Source organism: Pelobates fuscus, chromosome 4 (genome assembly GCF_036172605.1).
Source record: "Pelobates fuscus isolate aPelFus1 chromosome 4, aPelFus1.pri, whole genome shotgun sequence".
NCBI classification, from domain to species: domain Eukaryota; kingdom Metazoa; phylum Chordata; class Amphibia; order Anura; family Pelobatidae; genus Pelobates; species Pelobates fuscus.
This window is the reverse complement of record NC_086320.1, coordinates 153,014,696-153,037,822: the sequence shown is the minus strand read 5'-3', so window position 1 is coordinate 153,037,822 and position 23,127 is coordinate 153,014,696. Positions and strand designations below refer to the sequence as shown.

Genomic DNA, 23,127 nt, shown 5'->3' with positions numbered 1-23,127 from the left:
TAGTTCTTCTTTCAGTCCTTGGTACTAGGCCACCTTCTCATGTTCCTTCTTCCTGATGTTGTAGTCACTGGGTATTGCCACATACACCACAACTGGAGTCTTCCGTTCCTTGTCTACCACCACATTGTCGGGTTGGTTGGACAGCACTTGCTTGTCTGTCTGGATCTTGAAGTGCCACAGGATCTTAGCTCTGCTACTCTAGACTACCCTTTTTGGTATCTACCATCTGGACTTGGCAGGTGCAATCCATATTCTGTGCAGATGTTTTGGTACACAATCCCAGCCACTTGTTTGTGTTTCTCTTTGTATGCTGTTCCTGCTGACATCTTGCATCTGGCTAATAAGTGCTGGACTGTCTCAGAGGCCTCTTTGCACAGTCTGCAACTTGGGTCTTGCCTGGTGTGGTAGACTCCAGCTTCTATTGATCTGGTGCTGAGTTCCTGTTCCTGTGCTGCTAGGATTAGTGCCTCAGTGCTGTCTTTCAGTCCTCCCTTTTGCAACCAGTGGTAGGATTTTGTCATGTGAGCCACATCCACTAACTGCCAGTGGTACACCCCATTGAGAGGTTTGTCTTGCCAAGGAACCTCCTCTTTTCCTGCATCCTCGATCTGTTGAAGTTTCGGGCAATCCCTTAGCAGTTCATCTTTCAGAGCCATCTTCGTAAAGTAACACCCCCCGCTTCCCCCCTCCCCCCCATCCTTGTTTCGTTTACAGAACCAACTTTGTGTGGCCATCTTGTCCTTACCTAAGAGGGAATCTAGACATATGGCCAGCTAGAGAGTTACTTTATATTTAAACCGGACTTCCAGGCCACCTACCGTGCCTTACAAAAGTTTTAGGTGTACCTCAGGCCTAGCCTCAAAACACGCACAGAGTGGTACAGTTTTTACCATCTATCTTCCCCTCAACTCTGACCAGTTTCCCAGTCCCGGCTGGATGGTGTACTTTGGGTGATGTGATGTGTTGGGTTTGCGCCAGACAGAGCTTTTTCTTTGGCCGGAAAGTTCACTTTTAGTCTCATCAGACCAGAGCACATTCCTCCTTACATTTTGGGAGTCTCCCACATGCCTTTTCGCAAACTCAAAACGTGCCATTTTGTTTTTGCTGAAAGTAATGGCCTTCTTCTGGCCACTCTGCCATAAAGCCCAACTCTTTGGAGCATACGGCTTATTGTCGTCCTATGTACAGATACTCTAGTCTCCTCCAGGGTTACCTTAGGTCTCAGTGCTGCCTCTCTGATTAATGCCCTCCTTACCCGCTCTGTGAGTTTTGGTGGGCATCCGTCTCTTTCCATTTGGTTATGATAGATTTGATGGTGCTCTTGGGGATAGTCAAAGATTTGGATATTTCTTTATAACCTAACCCTGACTTATACTTCTCAATAACATTGTCCCTTATTTGTTTGGAGAGTTCCTTGGTCTTCATGGCAGTGATTGGTTAGTTGTGCCTCTTGCTTAGGTGTTGCAGCCTCTGGGACCTTTCAAAAAAGGTGTGTGTATTTGTAATGACAGATCATGTGACACTTAGATTGCACAAAGGTGGACATCATTTCACTAATTATGTGACTTCTGGAGGTAATTGGTTGCACCAAAGCTTTTTATGGGCTTCACAACAAAGGGGGTGAATACATACATACGCACATGCCAATTTTCTATTTTCTCATTTCACTTCACCAACTTATTGTGTTCTGATCCTTCACATAAAATTCTGATTAATAAAACATTGAACTTAAAGGGACACCCAGACCACGTCTGCCCACTACTCTCAACCCTGCAAGTGTAATTATTGCAATTTTTTATAAACTGCAATAATTACCTTGCAGGGTTAACTCCACCTCTAGTGGCTGTCTGCTAGACAGCCACTAGAGGGCACTTCCTCCTTCATAGCACAGAAAACCTGTGCTAGAGCGTCGCTTCACGTCCTCACGCTGTGTGAGGACCTCCAGCGTCGCTCATTTCACCATAGGAAAGCATTTTCAATGCTTTCCTATGGGGAGCTCTAATGCGCATGCGCGGCATTGCTGCACATGCGCATTAGGTCTCCCCGGCCGGTGGGCAGGATCAGTCTCGCCCACCAGCCGACGTAATGCGGAGGAGCGGCGGAGGGAGAAGCAGCGACGTGGGACATGTCGCTGCCTCTGGTAAGTCACTGAAGGGGTTTTCACCCCTTCAGCAACCGGGGATTGGGGGGTGTGAGGGAGAGGGGACTAGCAGTGCCAGGAAAACTGATTGCAAGGCACTGTATGTGTGACTTCTCACACCTTACAGAACAGCTCCCTTGGGGTATCAGCAAGAGGAATTAAGGCTATAAACCTTCTGACCTCCCATACAATCAAATTATCCCCTTTTGAAAATGTATTTTTGGGGTGTTTTAGAATATTGTATATTTTTCTGTAGAGGATCCTGGGAGGAAAAGCCCTGTATTATTGTATGGGAGACCCCATGTAGGGGGTCTGTGCATAAAAGCCACGTGTGGCCAAAATAAAAAATAAAAACTGTTGACTCCCAGCAGGGCCGCCATCAGGGCATGACAACCACCCCCCCCCCCCCGCACTACACACACACACTACAGTCACTAAGCACACTCTGCACTACACACACACACACACACACACACACACACACTACATTCACTAAACACACTCTGCATTCACTACAAACACTATATTTACTAAACACACTCTGCACTACACACACTCTGCATTCACTACATTTACTAAACACACTCTGCACTACACACACACACTACATTCACTAAACACACTTTGCTCTACACACACACTACATTCACCATACACATTTTGTACTACACACACTACATTCACTAAACACAGTGAACTACACACACACTACATTCACTAAACACACTGCACTACACACACACTACATTAACTAAACACACTCTGCACTACACATACTCACACTACATTCACTATACACTCTCTGCACTCACTACAAACACATTCACTAAACACAATCTGCACTACACACACTACATTCACTAAACACACTTTGCACTACACACAAACACACACACTGCATTCACTATACACACGTTGCTCTCACTACAAACACACTACATTTACTAAACACACTTTGCACTCACTACAAACACACTGCATTCACTACAAACATACTACATGCTCTATACACACTACATTCACTATACACACACTCTGCATCTAATGCATGCATACAAACATTACATACATTACACAAAACATACAATCTGCATCCACTATACACATTGCATCCATGGCACACATACTGCATCACTATACGCACTGCATACACTATACACACTGCATCCATGAAACACATTATGCATCCATGAAACACATACTGCATCCACTATACACACTGCATCCATGACACATACTGCATCCACTATACACACTGCATCCATGACACACATACTGCATCCACTATACACACTGCATCCACTATACACACTGCATCCATGACACACATTCTGCATCCACTATACACACACTTCATCCTTGTGGGCGGACTCGGGGCTAGCCCCTGGGGCCCAGATCTTGAGCTGTGTCAGGGGCCCTAAAATTTCTGATGGCAGCCCTGACTCCCAGAACTGTGTGTCGTCCAGTTACTGGGGGATTTTGTCTTGGATATTTTACTGCTTCTTCAGCTTACAAGGATTATACAGCGGAAATAACTATGCTAGGTATTAAAGCTCCAATATAACATTTAAAATGCACAATTCAAGGCACTCCCTTATTCACTAAACAATGATTTCAAATCTCAGATTGTAATTGTTTAAAAACAATTTGAAAACACCTCACGTAGGCAAACAATAATGTGGGTTTAGTTACATTATATGATCATATATTGCATAAGCCTGCAAATGCTGCTCACTCATTAGACCTCCCCATAAGAAAGTAATGAATCAGTGCTTTCCTATCAGAAAAAAATGTCCTCATGCAGAGCGCCAGGATTTCCAGTGTCCGTTACGGACCAATTGTCCGTTTGGATCCATGAAATGCCTCAAGTGGCTGTCTGGTAGACAACCACTGGTGGAAGACTTAGAGAAACTGCAATGTTTACGTGGTAGCACTGAGACTGCATTGTTAACATTGCAGCACTAAGTGCAACAGGGACATTGCACCCAGACCACTTCAATAAGCAGAAGTGGTATCGGTGCCTAAAGTGTCCCTTTAAGAATACAACCCGTGCATAAAGAACAAAAATTACTGGTAGATTATTTAACAAACATCTTCAGTGTTGTACAGTTGAATAATATGCACATTTTACTTTTAAAAAAAAAAATAATAAATGATGGGGTTCCTCATTTTCATTTAGTTGCTAGGCAACATTAGAGAGAGGGGAAAAAAAAGTGTTGACCATAAAAAGTCCCCTAGTGTGTCCATTGCACTTTCCATGTACCATTGGCTTCAGCTAGTACATGGCATTCAGTGCTATCTGCTATTAAACTGGCATAGCAAGTACAACTGTGTCATGTTGTACAAATCATGCGAAGAGAAGAAAACTGTGTAGTTTCCCCAATGTCTTAATCACATTATCATATTTTAAAATGTAATTTCAGGGGTTGGGTATATTAAGTCCTCCATACCTATAAGGCTTTCACTGTGTCAAGCTGTATGTGTGGGGGTATCATTCTGTTCTTCTGGTGAAGTTGCCCCTTATCTCCATGAACTTCAGCTTTTGTACCGAAGAGGACAGAATAGTTTCAAAACACGGATTCTTAATGTTTTTAGAAATTAGGCAAATGTTCTTGGTCAATGCTTGTGGTAAATGCTTGGTAAACTTTGTTAAACCCATTGGAGTATGCCTACAGAAAGGTCTTTTGGGATTCAATTCGTGAACGTCCCTTTAAGGAAGAATTTTAATGAAGGTTGGTAAGAAATAGTGGAGCAGCCCGAGGGCAATTTGTTTAATTATAACAAAATTGGCACTGTATTAGATTTTGTGAAAAATATACTTATGAATCACATTTTTTCTGTTTGCTTTAGGTCTGCCAACACAACTGTGTAATGAATTATGTCAATTATCTTGTTTAACTAAAAATATTAGATGAACGATATATTTGTGCAAAGAACAGCAGTGACCATCATTTGTGCCAAAGAGAATAAAAAATAAAAAATAAAAGACACATTTATGATTTAATTGCAGCGAGTCTAGTTATTGCATTTTCATGCCAGGGTACAGATATTTATTTTCCAAATTCAACCTTGAATTTTGTGGAGTCGTAGCAACACTCTGATTGGCCAGATCTTGCAAGACACATGGTCTGCAGCTCTGCACTTTGCTCTCTGGCCGGGCAGACTGGAGGGCCTCTCAACCGGTGGCATAGAGAGCAAGCCGCCGGGGCCCCTGCTTGTGTCGGGTCCTTGGTCACTGACAGAGGACCCAGCACAGTGAGGTGATTTAGGTGGCTGCAAGGCCTCAGGCAACGTGAGGCTTTAGGCGGCTGCCTCAATCGCCTTATTAGAGAGCCGCCTCTGACCACAGTCTAGCACCCGATATTAAAACAGTGATTATATTAAAGCAGGAGTACAAGGCAAGATTGAACTGTATATGTATGTGTGTAATAAATATATATATATATATATATATATATATATATATATATATATATATATATATATATATATATAGATAAGCGCGCGTACACACAACCCATGGGTCCCCAGTTCGAAACTGATCCATGGGGCCCCCCTCTAACTCCCTTCCCAGACAAACGGACGGACGGACGGGCACGCGCAGGCAGGCAGGCACGCACAGACAGGCACACATACATATAAACAGACACATAATATTTAAGTCACCCTCCTGTTTCCTACCTTTTAAGTGCAGGAGGGTGACCTTTCCCTGGGATCCAGTGGTGGCTCAGGTTGATGGGAGTCAGAGTTCCTACTCTGACTCCCTCTGCTTCCTCCAACGCGGGCTCTCGGTTATAGCTGTGATGAGTGAGTCACTTCCTCCCAGCGTGTGATGATCTCAAAACACTGCAGCGCTGACCAGGCCCCCTGAAAATCCATACCCATCGGGTGGCCCTGACAGCATGGGACATCCGATGGGCAACTTAACATGCAGTTTGCCACGCCCGCAAATGATGATGGCGGGCCCCCGGTCGCAGGGGTCCAGTGTATTTAATTTGGAATTGCTTATTCCCTGCTCTGTTAATTGCCTGCTAGCACTTGGGGCATCCTCCTGAAAATCACATATGCTGCTTTTGGCAATCCTTACATATTTTACGTAAAAACCCCTGAAGGTGACCTCCTTACTTTGGGTTGGGTGGCTGAAGATTGCAATAAAAGATGGATATAATTGCCAAACCTGTCTTTTGCGGCGGCCACCATCTTTTTTTGTGGGGATCCTTTTCAGCTTCTGGCGCTAATTCTGAGCTGCATCAATTTGCTCAATTATTTGCCCATGCATGACAGTAGAACACTGAGGTCTATGGAGTAGACAAGGGGAGCTTTCATAAATCATGTCTCGCTATGAGCAAATCGATCCCTGACAAAAGTTGACAGCAGAGTTCCACCGGTTTCCTGTTGGGCATTACTGACCCAACTTGCCAAGACCGGTAAATAGAGGCATTTCATGAAAAGAAAAGTAAGGCTGATGATGGTGAACCAAGAATAAGACGAGAACGCAGGAGAGTTCTTTGAGATTTAGGTAAAAAGAAAAATGTATGAGATGATCATCAAAGTTTGTTGTTACTAGCTATACAGTCCCATTTTGGCTGAATCATCCAGCCTTACAATTTCATCTTTCTCTTGTGAATTTACTTCCTGCCTCTTACATACATTTTTTTTTTTTTTATTCTCTTTCACCAAGCCTTCCCTCCTTCCCCCTCCCCCTCTTCATAGCATTCAATCCATATACCTCTGCATTTGTTGGTCTTATTCCCTTCCTTACCATAGGTGTCCTATCCAGTCATCCTCCCATTTCTCCAAACTCAGCCTTTTACTTCTTAAATCTCCCCACCATCACCTATTACTTAATACCACAATTCTCCTGCCTAAAGGTTAGCTATGTACGAACACATGGAGCCACCAGAATAACATTTAAATTCTTATATCGGTTCTTGACCGGAATTGAGCTAAGATGCATGTATAATTTTTATTGTATTTTTTTTTTTTTTTTCTCTACACATTGTACTAACATTTTTTAAACACTTTTTTTTTTTTTGGCTACAAATGTCTTTGTATTGTTTTACAGAATACTGGACAATAAGAATATTTTACCTGAAATTGTAAGCAAATTGTAACTTTGGTTTGACTTCTCAGTAGTTGTTTGGGAATTTGCGGTGTGACAGTTTTATAACCTGTCTATTCCCTCCCTCTTAAGTAAAGTTATTTAGAAACAAATTTACTCAAGATGTATGTTCCTCACATCATTACACCAATATATAATTGATCATGAGGCCCTTAGGAGATGCAATGTTGTTGCCAGGAGAGACTCTACGGGTTTATCGGGTGAAGTACATTCAATGCTTGATGGAACAGGGGTGTAAATCAGAGCTGAATTAAACTATAACATTTGGATTGAATCACACACTTGACTAAGGCTACAGGGGTCACAGGTCATTTTAGTGTTCAGCCTCAAATGGATCATTGTATACTTGACATGGTCAATGGATTTATATTCCTTCTGCCTTGATTTTTGCAAGGGCATATCTGCTGTAACAAATAACACAATGGCTTGCTCTTTACAGCTCTGAACATGGTAATTGTCTATTAAAAACAAGACATACTTACCTAGTTATTTATCATGTGAGTTAGTTCTTAGAATGAAATGCTCACTGATATGCCTTTAGCTAATTGCATTGGCTGCTGTGCGTGCAGTTCATTGTCTTCAAATGCGCATACATATGCTATAGAGGTAGGTTGGTGTGTTTTCCAACAAACATCAACTGGATTGTGCTGATTTTATAGTTTTATAAATACACATATAGATTTGCCAAAAGGTACAAAATAAAGTTTGGGTTTGAGATATTTTTTTTTTTTTTTAAATGTGATATTGTTTAAACATAAATCCTAAATAAAACAAAACAAACTAATACACGTGATTGTAGGCTCTATAGAACTAGCATGTCTTCTCTGCATGTACTGAGGAATCTTTCCTTTGGGACCATTAATTTCATATGCAGCCCTTCACTAGTGTAATACTAAATGTAACACTCTTTGACTAATTATTACATCCTGATTGCTTACAGTCATTTTTATATTTGGGGTAGGGGGTAGGGGGTAGAAGCTAACAACACACCTTCCTCACGAGATGACATGTCCATGACGTTTACTATGGTGTCTGGATGAAAGTGTCACAATACATTACAAGGCTGTGGGATTCAGGGATCATCTTGCTTATAGTTTGTTATGATATATGAAGGCTCCACCTCTCTCCTCCATAGACATCAGTGTTGTACTCTCGCATATGAGCAAAAGTATGACACCCATTGTACAGCGCTACGTAATCTGATGGCGCTATATACATTATAAAATAATAATGTGGCTACTACAGATTAAGTGCCAGGAGCTGAGGAAGATTCCCCTGAAAGAAGATGATGGATGTAGCAAAGGACAGCTTTAGGTAGGTATACCTATCCTCCACTGCACCCTGCAGCCACTAAGCGGAGAGGTTATCTTCGGGGTTCTCTGCAAATTATGCAAAGACTGCCAAATGTGGCACTGTGTGAAGATTTAGCTGTTATAGTGCTTGTTCTCTCTTTGTGGATTTGTAATCATTTTTTGTAAAAATACTTTCAATTTTGTGTATATAATATTTTGTAATATTTATAATATATACAAATGTTAACCAGTGTGTGCAATGTGTTTTCTTTTGCAGGTGTCTGAATGCTTGCACTTACTGCAAAACAAAGCATGCAAGAGGAGAGCTAGCAAGTTACTCCATAGAAGAACTGGTGGACCGAGCCGTGCAGTCTTTCCAAGGTATGATCAGTGGATGTACTATTCATGTAATAGGATTAAAATATGCATTGTATGGGTTGAGCCCTTTAAACAGGTTAACAGAAATCCCAGTAACAAGTCATTACTGCTTGTCTGAGGGGAAGCAGTCTTCAGTGTGCATTTCATTTGACACTGATGTGGTGCATGAGATATTGAACATCTTTTTGTAGGAGATGTATTTTTTTAAATTCCATTTACTACCTTTTTTTTTTTTTTTTCAATTCTTTATTTTTGAGTGCAGAGATGATTACAAGCTTAATCTGTGACATGTTTAGAATATAATATCATTGCAAACAATTGGTACATATAGTCAAGAGGTGCTGCACTTTTTCTTTTTTTTTTTTTGTCGAGTAGGAACATGGATTATACAAGAAGAATTGCAAGATAAAGCAGTAGTTATAGTCGTGTTGTGTAACATGCTAACTTACGTTTTACATACTGTTTGCTTGTGTGTAAGGAAACTAGCGTAATGCAGGTTAAGTTGAGCGCAGGCTGAGTTATATCATATTTAATGCGATGGGACACGATGGGATCTGCTGGCTTATGGCATAAAATATATATTATTAACTTATTTAAGATATAGGCCAAAGTCTAATGCAGGATAGCTGTTGTTATTCATGCTAGGGCAGAGCTCTCTGATTGCTAGTGGACAGTGGCGTTACAGGGGCTTTAAGGTAAAATAAGCTATGTTAACAGTATTACCCCTCCAGGTTGGGGACGATTCACAGTGGGACCGGGGTTCGAGTGGGTCCCTGTGGGGCTAATGAGGCTGGGTTACAGCGTATACTATGCCTGGTATGGTGGTAAGAGGCAGTGCTTAACATAAAAACAATATGCAATTAGCAAAAACATTAGAGCCATAAGTATAGCTATAGTTCTGTGGATTTCGCCCGTCTCTGCTTAGATAGCTGCTGAAGGGATTAGGTGGAGAGAGTCAGTAGGGTAATGCAGCACTGTTCCGCTGCTCGGGAGCCCCCTCCGGTGCTTGGTAGTGGGAGCCTCTGTATGTGGATTAAGCAGTGCTCACCCGAGTTTCTCGCTGGTGTTGCTGGGGCTGCAGCTGCTTTCCAATCAGTTCGTCCCTCTTGGTCCTCTGGGGGTCTGAGTCAGCCATCGTGGTGAGCTTGGTTCCATTAGCGTGTGGTCGTCGGTTTGTGTATCAGATTGTGGCAGGCTGGGTAGGAGGTGGGTAAGAGGTCTGTCTCCGCACAGTTTTAACCCCATTTGTCCGCAAGTGCAGTCCATTTTGGCGGGAAAAGACGGTGCGCTGGGTAGTTTCCCCTGTACCGCTGTCGTCGTCGCTGGTTTAGCCGGCTGTGGGGGTAAGTGTCAGCCAACACGCTTCCTGCTATAGCAGGAGTTAGATGCCGCAGTTTCAGCCGTGGCACGGAGAGGGTGCAGGTCCTTCCTCCGTCTCCCGCGCACATGGCGCCCGCCATCTTGGATGGAATGGTCGGACCCCCTGCCTCCGCGGCGTCTCTGTCGGGACCTCAGGGTGAGGACCGGGATCACCCCCCCGGTCCATAGGGGGGGAAACGGGGCTCGGCCCGCTGGTATCACTCGCTTGTCGGGTTCCTTTGGACAGGATAGTGTCGCGGCGGCCGTCCGCTTCACTCACCGCCAGCATAGGTCCCGCCTGTTGCAGCGGGCCCCATCCTCTGAGGGACTAAAACTGCAATAGCAAGCCTCTCCTCAGCCCAGGTAGCCCGGTTCCATCGGGGGTCGCAGTTTTTGCCGGTAAATTTCCCCTGAAATCGCGATTTTCAGGCTATTTGTGCCTCTGTTAGCAGGAGCCGAGCAGTCCTGCGACCGCTCAGCTTGGCGGCCCGGCCCGGCCCCCCCATTTACTACCTTTTTATAGTGATATCCTAACACACACGGTCAATAATTTGAAGAACAGACAACACATTACATGATGGTATATAATGGTCTGACGAACAGAATAATGCAGGTAGTCTCAATTTTGGGGCATGAGGGGACAAACTAAAGCCTTGTGTAGTGACCTCACTGTGCACATCCACTCACAATATGTACACATATATATTATCTTGCACCCTGATTATATTCCATTAACCAAGCCTCCCAATATCAGCAGTCCCAGAATTTGGACACCAGTAAGAAGAGAGTAAAGGGAGCATGGCCAGTGATGCAATTGTCACTGGCTCCGCCCAAAAGGGGCAGACTTGCCTGAATAGGGCTTGTCCACCCAAATTACTAGCAGGTCAGCCTAGTGCCAATACACACCAATCTGCCCGACGTTCATTTTAACCAGCCAACTGAGGGCTGAACTTCAATTGAGTGCTGTTTCGATGCTCCTTGCAGGGACCCAGTGCCCTGAACATGCTATGATTGTTGGAGACCAAAAGTAGGACACCAGTAAACTAAGGCAGGATAACAGGACAGGACCAAAAAATTGTGACTGTCCTACCAAAATCTAAATGTTTGTGAGGCATGCATTGATTTTTGTGAGGCATACATGTTCTGACGTAACAAGCCACTGATAGTAACTCAGTGACACATACTTCACATATGTTTGTAAGCTAGACAAGTTAAATCGTGTTTAATCACGACTTCGTCTTTCTGACCAAAGTACTAGCTAGTAGGTGATTTCTTAAAGTATACATTGTGTGTATTATGGGAGTACTGTCTTTGTAGTTTGTGTGGATGTATTCACCTGCAATTTTCATGTCTAGTGTAAGAGCATTACATACCAATGCACACAATGTCATACTAAGGACTGAAATAAAAATGTTTTTTAAAAAAGTCTGAGTAGGGTAGTCCTAAACCATTTTCTTGTCCCAAGAGAGAGTCAGTGATCACTAGGGTGAGAAAAGTGTGACACATGAAAAGATGTGACTTGTTTTAATGGCTATGGCTTTATAGCTATGATGGGACTGCTTGGGTGTGATGGCACTGATCTATCTCTATCTGTATATTTTAATGACTGGGCACATATTATAAATACTAACATATATGTAACCTTGCAGTTTGTAACAGTTGCTGAATAACGTACTATAGAACCAATATGCATAGCATTGTATGTGAATTCTTTGAACAGTGCAGTACAAGTTGCTAAAATATTTTTCTAGGAAGGTTCTCTTATTTTTGAAAATGTTCTGGTGACTGGGAGCACATACAAATAGGAAACACGTATAATACAATTATATATTGACGAAGAAGGGTTTTTTTTTTTTCCCCCTCCCATTTCAAGGTGAATGGATGCAGATACTTTCAGAGATTTTAGACTGGTGGCAGATTTGATATTTTCTGGCAGGCTGTTTCATGTATGTGGCGCTCTATAGAATAATTCTGCTCGGCTGACTTCCTTTTTAAGGTGTATATGCACCTGAAGCAAAGCCTGTTTAGATCCATAAAAACAGATTTTATTTCTGTATAAAACACCAACTTTGGAATTACCGTCCGGTAGAGGAATGAATTTCTTTGCCATAAGCCACTACATTCATTTAATGTATGCACGTGTGCTGCAATTGTCAGCTACCCCTTCTTCCATGTAGTAGAGGAAGTTTTGAAGGATTATACAATTTCTGCAGTTTGAGGACAGGGATGAATGTCCTCCCTCATTTCCCTTGTAAAAAAAAGAAAGTATCAATTAAATCCATTGCCTAAAAAAAAAAAAAAAAAAAAAAAAAAAAAAAACCTTAAAGAGAAACTTAATCCATTTGTAGGGACAAGAGATTTTGAGGAACTCATGAATGAGATTAGTAAAAAGTTGGATAAAATAGAACAAGAGGTACTTAAAATTAAATATAAATTGCGAAGATTACAAGAGGGGCAATGTCCGCAAAATACCTCACAAGAATAACAAAAAAATCTACTCCTAGAAAATACAAACAGGAAAGAATCCCCTGTAGATTGTGCTGATTTTATACTTCTTGAATGTAAGACTATACTATTTATTTTAACAATAAATATTTGAATCTTTTTGCTAATATCCATTTTTTGCTCTTTAATACCCAAATATATCGGGGAGGAACACATCAATTGAAGAATTTGATCTATATATCCTACTCATGCCTATATACTTGAGCCAGTTTGAATGCAGGCTCATTCAAATGTGAGTAGGACATTTAACCATTTGTATATAAATATTTGACCATTGGGATATTTACCAGTACGATATTGCCCTATATAAGTTTTATTCTTTTCAGATACATCTGGATAAAGATCTCCTTTATAGCATACTTTATGGTATATGCATTTATTTATTTTTTATTTGTGTATAAATATGCTAGTACACACCTTTGGTTCTCCAGTGCGCTATCCACTTTATATTCTATTTTCTGATAATATACTTTATTTCCCAGGCAAATCCATACTGTGGAAAAACTGCTGAACATGTAATACAATTGCAATCTATGCATTTTGTGTTTTGTGTTTTTTGTTTTTTTTTATTAACAAGCTTGCTATGCTATATAAACTAACCATTCAGTGATCTTGAGAGGGGGCACTATTTGCACGTGAAAGTACGCCGTAATGATCATGGCTATTATTTATATAGCTTCACCAAAATTCCGTAGCGCTGTACAATGGGTGGACTAACAGACACATAATTGTAACCAGACAAATGGACGCACCAGAACAGAGGGATTGAGGGCTCTGCTCAATGAGCTTACATGCTAGAGGGAGTTGGGTATAGTGACACAAAGGGTATAAGTAGAGGTAATAAAATAGGTTGCTCCTAAAGTATTCACTGGGAACTTAGTAGGTAATTTTTGACAGATGCAGGAGAGGAGCCATGGGGGCGGAGAGGGGGATGAAAATCCGCTAACAGCTTAAATGATATGCTTTCCTGAAGTAGTGTGTTTTCAAAGATTTTTTTTTAAGGAGAGGAGACTGGGTGAAAGTGTAACGGAGAAGGGAAGGGAGTACCGCAGAAAAGGTGCAGCACTGGAGCAGTCTTGGAGACGAGCATCAGATGTGGGAGTACGGACAGAGGATTGACGTAGGTGTTCGGCAGAGCGCAGGGGCCTCAACGGGACATACTTGTACATTAGGGAGGATAGGTAGGTTGAAGCAGCATTATGTAGGAACTTGTAAGCAAGCACCAGCATCTTAAATTGAGCCCTAAATCTAACTGGAAGCCAATGTAGGGACTGACAGAAGGGGGAGGTGTGGAGGTGTGGAGGTGCGGCCGGACAGGAAAATGAACCTTGCCGCCACATTCATAATAGATTATAGCGGTGCAATCTGGAAACACGTAAGACCACTGAGAAGGGTATTGCAGTAGTCAAGACGAGAAATAACAACGGCATGGACCAGCACCGTAACCGTGTCTGGTGGTACATAGGGGTGGATGCGAGCTAGGTTTTTGGGATGGAAGCGGCAGGATTTGATGATCGACTGGACATGAGGGGTGAAGGATAGGTCGGAGTCAAAGAACACCTAGGCAGCGAGCCTGCGAGGTAGAGGTGATGGTAGTGCCGTTGATTTGGAGGGAGACAGACACGGGAGTAGCAACACTTGGAGGAGGAAAGACCAGAAGTGAGCAGCCATCCAATTGGAAATCGCGGAGAGGCATTCAGAGACTTGAGTCAAGATGGGCGGAGAGAGATCAGGAGAGGACAGGTACATTTGCGTGTCATCTGCATATAAATGATAATGGATAACTGTCCTCCAGAAGGCAGTAGAACAGCCGATAGAGCACTGTGTTGCTTTCAAGTCCTGGATAATTTTTAAATCAGGCTGAGGGAGAGAGATATATTAGGTAGGGATTGACCAATTATTGGTCTGACCAATATTATCAGTCGATATTCTGTATTTTCGGCAATATCGGTATCGGCCAATAAAGATACCAATATTACATACCAGGACCGCCGGGCCTATTACAAGCTGGGGGGGGGGGGGGGGTGGCTTACCTTCCCAGCATCTCCCTTCAGCTCCCATGTGTAAATCTTGCAAGTCCTGCATTACCATGGCAACGCTCCGTGCAGCACGCAGGCTGCAAGATTTACACTGGGAGCTGAGGGGAGCTGCTGGAAAGGTAAGTAAGCACTTGCTGTGGGCCCCCCTGTACCTTCCATGCCACTGGACCACCAGGGAATGTTATATCCCCCCCTCCCTGGCCAAGTAAGAAGAAGGGAGAGGGGGCAAAAAAAAATAAAAAAAAAATAATAATAATGAAATACTAAAAAAAAAAAAAAAAGAAAATATGCCCCCTCCCCCAAATTACATACCTACAGAAACACACACATACTGCATTATATACACACACTACACAAACACACTGTGTATATAATGCAGTGTGTTTGTGTAGTGTGTTTATATAATGCACACTACACAAACACACTACATTATACACACTACCTAAACACACACACACTGTGCATTCATTATATACACACACTGCATTCACTATACACACGCTACACACACTGCATTCACTATACACACGCTACACACACTGCATTCACTATACACACGCTACACACACTGCATTCACTATACACACGCTACACACACTGCATTCACTATACACACGCTACACACACACACTGCATTCACTATACACACGCTACACACTGCATTCACTATACACACGCTACACACTGCATTCACTATACACACGCTACACACACTGCATTCACTATACACACGCTACACACACTGCATTCACTATACACACGCTACACACACTGCATTTACTATACACACGCTACACACACACACACACACACACACACACACTGCATTCACTATACACACGCTACACAAACTACACGTGGCATGCATATTTTGTGCATTTACCTTTAGAAATAGTTTTAAAAAAAAATGTACAGAATATCAGTAAGTTATCGGCCTGAAAGTTCATAGATTATCGGTATCAACTCTAAAATATCAATTTCGTTCGATCCCTAATATTGGGGTCAGATGGACCTGCAATAAAACTAAGGAATGGGGAAGATGCATTTATGGACATTTGAGGTAAGGGTCATTCAAGCAAAAACAAAAGGGAAAGATCAAAAATCACAGAGATAAGATAGAGGTATCCATGTAGGGAGATAAAACCATGAAACAAATAACAAGAAAGATATATGGGCCTGAGCTGGTTAAACTAACTTTTAACATAATGGACAAGACGTAAAGGTGATAAAATATGCAATGTGTCAGGGATAAGCAAAGTGTGACTAGCACAAGCTTACAAAGTCATGGAAATATATACATTTAAAATAAGAAAATAAAATAATCACTAAATATAAAAACACACACAACAGCAGAAATAACAGGGTATGTAAAATACAATGAAATGTATGAAATGGTCCTCCAAAAGGCTACCTGTTGCATATGGCCAGGGGTCAAGTCCTGGGGAATAAAGTGTGGGAACTCACCCAAGATCCACCTCCCCCCCAAAAAAATAAAAATTAAAAAAAATATGCACTCGTATGCATATATAAACAGGTGCACACACATACACTCATAGACACACAGGCACATGCACTCACAGAAAAACACATTATTATTTTTTTTAATTTAAAAATGTCCACTCAGCCTCCCTACCTGGAGAGCTGGTGTGGACCTGTCCCTGGGGTCCAGTGGGGCTTCAGTGCGGCGTGTGCCTGTCTCCCGTTCTGCTCCCTCTCGCCGCACGGGCTGTCTACTGATGCTGGGAGTTCTTGTGTATTGTAAAATTTGGCCCCCAGCAGAACCTCATTTATACATGTTCAGGTGAGTGCAGCCACCTGGATATAAATATATATATCTCCCTCCCTCCCTACCAAATAGGATCAACGTTTCAGTCCACCTATGGGACTTTTCCTCATGATCACAAAACATAATTGTAATGTAGTGTTGCAATACATATAAAATATGACACCCTAGAGCCACTTCCTAACTGGAGTCCTTCATTAGAGAAGGTCTTTATGTTTATCGCCATGATACACAGCATAATGCCTCCAAACCCTGATAATGCCTCTAATAGAGAAACATTGAGGGAAACACCCGTTTGACACTATTGGTCCCGAAAATCCCTTTTGTGAGTAATGTTGTATTGCGCAGAAAATTGTCACTTGTAATGATTTTTTTTTAAAAAAACATAGAAATGGCCGCTCAACAGAGATGATCCTGGCGCTGGATTACTGGTGTGTAATACATTGCTTTTATTTTACAATTTTACAAATGCTTTAGATTTAGGCGGAGATAATCTTAATTAAAAATACAAACAAAAGGGGGGTGGAGCTTGAACCTGAAGCTGAGCAGACGCCACATCTGCTAGCTCCCGGTGAAACTGCAAAACATCCACAAATAGATGGGACAGATACACAGCCTATCCTATCCAGAGAACCTCATGGAAATTCAAAATAAAATGACAGATGTTAAAGATGCAGTACAATAACTGCAGACCACCCAACAAGGGCTTTCCCTGTAAATGTCAGCCTCTGATGACTGTGCCCGTCGCAACCACATCAAAATACCCTATGAAATCTCAGCTGATGAACTGTCACACTATATGTGGAGATTTTTTGCTACCATCTTGCCATCAACACTTGCCAGAAAAATCACCCTTGATGGTCTGTATAGACTCCCATCCTTGCCTAACACAGCCACAGGGGATGTCATCCTATGCTGTGCCACCTATCATGATAAAAACCATGTCATGTCAGCAATTCATGGCAAAACACCCCTTGCTTTTGAGAACGCACAAATTACTCTTCTTCCAGGACTTAACTAGGGCCACGCTTCAATGGCGCCGTCCTCTGAACCACCTCACAAGCCAACTGCCCACGCTGGCGTGCCTTATCGATGGGGGACGCCACAGTCCCTAATGATAACCCACAACAGGACAATTCAAAGGATCTCATCTGGCACTGAGGTACCTGCATTGCTAGCCAAGTTGGGTCTTCCAGATATGACCACAACACAAGAAACCCCTCTCGGACCTGGGACCCCACCAATTCTGTGAAGTTCATCCTGCAAACGATTGAGCCAACAGGCCTGACCGCTTGACTAGAAATGGCAAAAGTTGACTCTCACACGTTCCTCAATGACTCTACGCAAAATATTAGCACCAACAACTGCACAAGTGAGATATACTTTTGTTTTTATTTTCTGGTAATCTTTGTTAAATGTGATATTTTTTGTGCCTTTTTCTGGTACCAGAACCTATATGCACTCACCCGCTTTTGGGAACCTGCTGAGGCAACACTAAAGAATAGGTCCTCTGCTAAATAACACAGCTTGGCAGCTCTGCACCCATATTGAAGAGTTACAATCCTCTCTACACCCCCCTCTCGCTGCCCCCTTGGTTAGGGACAAACCTACATCTTAAGTGACCAAGGTTACCCTATACCCTGGAGCCCTGTCACTAGAGTGCATCTTCACGGTCTACTCATGATAGTACCTGTGAAGACATCCACACTTAACATTACTTACTTGTCACGCCACTTGGCGAAAATTAACGCTCAGAACACTGGGTTCTCTAGACCCAAACACCTCTATAATCCCACCACGCAACACAGTGACTAACAGTAATCTTCCTCCCCGAGCAACCTCAATCTTTATCCACCCATAATTATCTAAGGTTATAGGAGGTCACATTGAAACACTATATGCAGCCTAAGTGAGAAGCAGTGTATGTTTTTCCTGGTTCTTCTTATTTCATCTTTCTATCCCTTTCTGATAAATAGAATGTCTAGCATCAGGTGTGAAACCTGTTTTGCCACGTACTTTTACTGCATCATATTATTTCTTGATTAAGCATATCTCATTTACTTTAAAAAAAAAAAATTAAAAAAAATAGAGGCAATTTCACTTGTTTATTACTGAAAATGTATTCATCTACGACAATGTATGTTCTGTATTTTTCACGTGCCTCTACAATAGAGCATTATAAACATTTTTAAAAAAATAAAATCACGAATGGCAGACTAAAAATAACCTTATTGTTCCTTTAATCATTTTTGGAGGGAGTCTGAACATATTGTAATTGAACTGAAGAGGTAGCCCTGGATTCAGTCACAATGCATGCCTTTTAATTCACATATACAATGAAAACAATCAGTATGCCCAAGCTGTTAAAGTATGCTGTGAATTTGTATTTAATTGTTTAATTATTTTTATGATATGTTTTGACAAACTTTCCCCAACCTGTGTAAATGACATAACTTGTTATATTGTCATAACATTGTTCACTAAAACAAATTATTCAACAGTGTTAACCTTGTCATATTCTTTTACATGCGTTACTTGAGCTTATTTACACTTCTAAGATTTCAATCAAGCTGATCCTTCACGGACGTGATTTATTCAGAATTAATGTATACGTTTACCTGCCACACTAACATAACCTCAATTAATGAAAGACATAACTGAATTTCATTATTGTAAAAGCAACTTGATCTCCTTTACTTCATTCTTAAAGGGACACTCTGGGCACCAACACACCTTTAATGCATTTTATACGCCTTGTCCTCATTAGATTGCTGCATTTATTTGCATTTTCAAATCTTCATAATGTTTGCAACGTAAATAAAGTGGAAGAAACATTTTTAAGAATGTTTTACCATAAGCGTAGCTCTTTAGCTACGTGCCTCATTCTATTGTACTGGCTCCTGGGCTATATATGTGACTCTGACTCTATTAATAAAGCGCTATATTTGAACTCTCACCAATTTGCAATATGCTTCTGTGGCTGCCACATTCCCATGGAACATGCTTTTTCTTAAACAGAGGTATGGCACGTTCCCCCTAGCAATACATGTGATAGGCCCATAATCTTGTGTGTTAAATTCAACAGTATCACTGGGGCTTAAGGACAAATAAAACTTTAAGATCACTTGTCATAGTCATCCTTTATCCAGTCTACAATTTGCCATTTGATAGCTAGTTTTATCCCTAATTAACACAAATATGTCTTGTTTACATCCGGATACAGTAGGTGACACACAGATACACATACCTTGACACACAGTATGTATCTGTGTATAAAGGTGTGTATATCCGTGTTTGTATGTGCCAGTGTGTAGGAATCTGACACACAGATGCACACACTGACACAAATACACACACCTTGACACACAGTGTGTATCTGTGTGTGTGTGTGTGTGTATGTATGCATTTGTGTGTCAACGTTTGTATCTGTGTTTGTATGTGCCAGTGTATCTGTGTCAGTGGTTACTGTGTGTGTGTGTGTGTATCTGACACACAGCTGCACACAAACACTGGCACATAGTGGCACCCAGATACACACTGACACACCAACACACACGCATCTTGACTCACAAATACATACACACTCAGATACACACAGTGACATACACACACTTGCACCCACAAATACACACTCAGATACACACAGTGACACATACAGACAGTGTCATATACACACACTGGCACACTCAGATACACATACACACTGGGACATACTGACATACACACTTAGATACACACAGTGAAACAAACAAGGAAAGTGTACTGGTAGGGACTGGGATAGATAAAGTATACTCTAAGAGTACCAGCTAGCTACAGGATAACCACCAGACTAGGAACTTTTTTCAATATTTTCAGATTAGGGATTATGCAAAGCAGACATGCGTGAAAGAAGCTGCACACAAACAACTGACTTTTTATGAAAGGTTGTGTCTGAATGAGACTCCCCAGAGAGGCCTCATAACCTTATTATATGCTTATCTGTGCATGGAAACAGGGGACTGGGGGCAAATTAACTACATTTCCCAATGGGAAGCAGACTTGGGGGAGGTGCTAGAGGGCATCGACTGGCAAGATATCTGGGAAGCGGCTGCGTCTTCCTCTATATGCGTTACGGTGCAAGAGCGATGCTAGAAGACTGTTTAGGTGATAAACTACTCCAGTGAAACTTTGTGTTAATGCCCCCAGATTAGATCACTCTGGACCGCAGTGGGAGACGTTTTGGAAAACCACTTTAACACAAAGTGATACACGGACCTAACCCCATGGGTGTGCCTCTTGAATAGGCCATTAGATGGGTGGACACGACCAGAACAAACTTAGCTGCAGAAAGTCACATTGGTGACCAGACAGGCTGTGGCCAAGGCCTGACTACAACCTACTATTCCTTCCGTTCCGCAAGTCCTTGATAAAGTTAGTGACACCTGTCTGATGGACAAAGACAGTGCAAGTGAGGAACACGGTACAAAAGTCTGAAAAAATAAGGGATCCCTGGTTCTCTAGCTACCTTGCGGACTGAGGTGGGATGCGGGCGGGGACTTGTTGAGAGTGGTAAAGAGGATCCGATGAATACGTGAATACAGACCTTGCCCGCTTCCTCGTCTTCATCCTCCTCCTCCTCCCCCACCCCTCCCTGGCAGGCGACCAATACTTCCTTTTCTTTCTTTTTCTTCTCTCTTTCTGAGATGGCGCAAATAAATATTTTCAAAGGGATTTTAGGCCTTAGGACAGTTTTGGTGACCTATCACAAAGTTTAAATACCTAAACAAAGAGTAAATGCTACTTACCTAGGAGACGTAAGCATTGTAGCTGGGTCTACCAAAGTGTCCAGTAACCTTCCTAGGACACGGATATAAGGTCCGCCAGAGCTAAGAGACTTTTTCTGTACTAACTTTACTTTCTCTCAGTCTTTCATCTGTATTTAAAAAAAAAAATAAAAAATTAAACAAATTAAAAAATGGTTTAGTACGCACACAAACCACAAAGTGGATGTGTAAAACGTTGAGGTGAATTAAAGATTTACGGTCATTATGCATTATTCGACTGTCGCACTATGTGGTGTCATGTGTGCCTGCATTTTTTGTTGATGTACTATTTGCACAGTGACCTCCTGGAACGTGTATCACTTTATGTCCTTGGTTGACAAAAATAAAGAATTGAGAAAAAATTAGCCCTGGTGGGCTGAAATACCTATACTTACAAAGATACCAAAAAAATTACTTAATTTACCCATTCTGTGGCTGGATTATGCCAAAACATCTGGGGTCACATAGACGTTCTACCCTACAGCTAGCAGGGACTTACAAGGTCCATTTGACTCCTTATTCTCATTTTGACTCTTTTGCAGGACTATGGTGACATTTTGACTCTCTTGCAGCAAATCAGACCCACAAAGTCACAGTCTTTTTCTCTGCCTATGCAAAAGTAATAGGACTCTAAAAGCATTAACTGTGCTTAAAATAAAGCAGTTATTTTGTTAATATTGAAGTTCTGTGACATTACGTTATCTCTTCCACATGCACATTTGCACATTATGTTGATGTGATGCATTGCAGGGCTTATATAGATATATTGTAATGGAATAACATTTAAAGATCTATTTCTCCTATATATTATATCACTAAGTTCAAAATAATACTTTTTTGTTTTTTGTTTTCTAAGCTTTACTTTTGGCGTCTCTGTCCTTGTAGTTCTACCACCTTGTAGCAGGGTTTGGGATTAATGTGTTCTTAGGATGTGAACATTTGAAAAGGATGCACACTCAGCTCCCTTGGGTTTCTTCCAGTACTGTTGTGTTAACTTTTTTCCGTATTAAACTGCAGTATGTGTCCATAACATTAATCTTGTCAATTCACGTGCATGGGATCACTTCCCAAAGATGTCACCTCGTATGCGCATAAAATGTTCCAACATATGCTCAGCCTCTTCTAGGATTTGCTGTTTTTGGAGGCAGCAAGCTTTTCCCTACACTGGAGCATGAAATTGCCATCTAATATAATGTAATGCAGCCTCAGTAAGTCATTAAAAAAAAAAGAAAAGAAGCGAAAGAAACAACTGTCAGTTGGCATGGCTTTTATCAATTTATGCAGGATAAAATTTTCTGTAATGGGAACATATGGTGTTCTGGGTTTGATTTGCAGGATCTTCTCATCCATTTGCAATATGATAAATTACTAAACATGTCCAACTCCACCTCCATCTAGAGTAGTTGTACCCTTTTTTTTGGCAGTATGTCAGCCCAGTATTATCACATCTATTTTACATATTACATTTTAAATAGTTTTGTTATAGTTTTCTCTCCATCTAAAACTTTTTTTTTTTTTTTGGATAATATAAAAGTACAATAAAATCGATTGAAACTGGCCTGCTCATTTACTACATCAGAACTAGGTTTATTTATTCCATGCAGGTAATATGCTTAATTACACATGGATTGTTGCTAATATTTTCATAAATTAACTTTTTAAAGAGCTGATCACACAGATCCATTAAGGAAAGGCTGTTCTGGTATT

General features: G+C 41.5%; 1 protein-coding gene across 2 annotated transcripts in view; it reads left to right on the top strand.

The window, feature by feature from the left end:
* Nucleotides 1-23,127, top strand: part of CDKAL1 (CDK5 regulatory subunit associated protein 1 like 1) — an 858,136-nt gene that overhangs the window by 328,254 nt on the left and 506,755 nt on the right. For both annotated transcript variants that reach the window (XM_063450500.1, XM_063450499.1), the window contains exon 9: nt 8,832-8,935. In XM_063450500.1, coding sequence (XP_063306570.1) covers nt 8,832-8,935 — 104 coding nt within the window. The remainder of the gene's footprint in view (nt 1-8,831; nt 8,936-23,127) is intronic.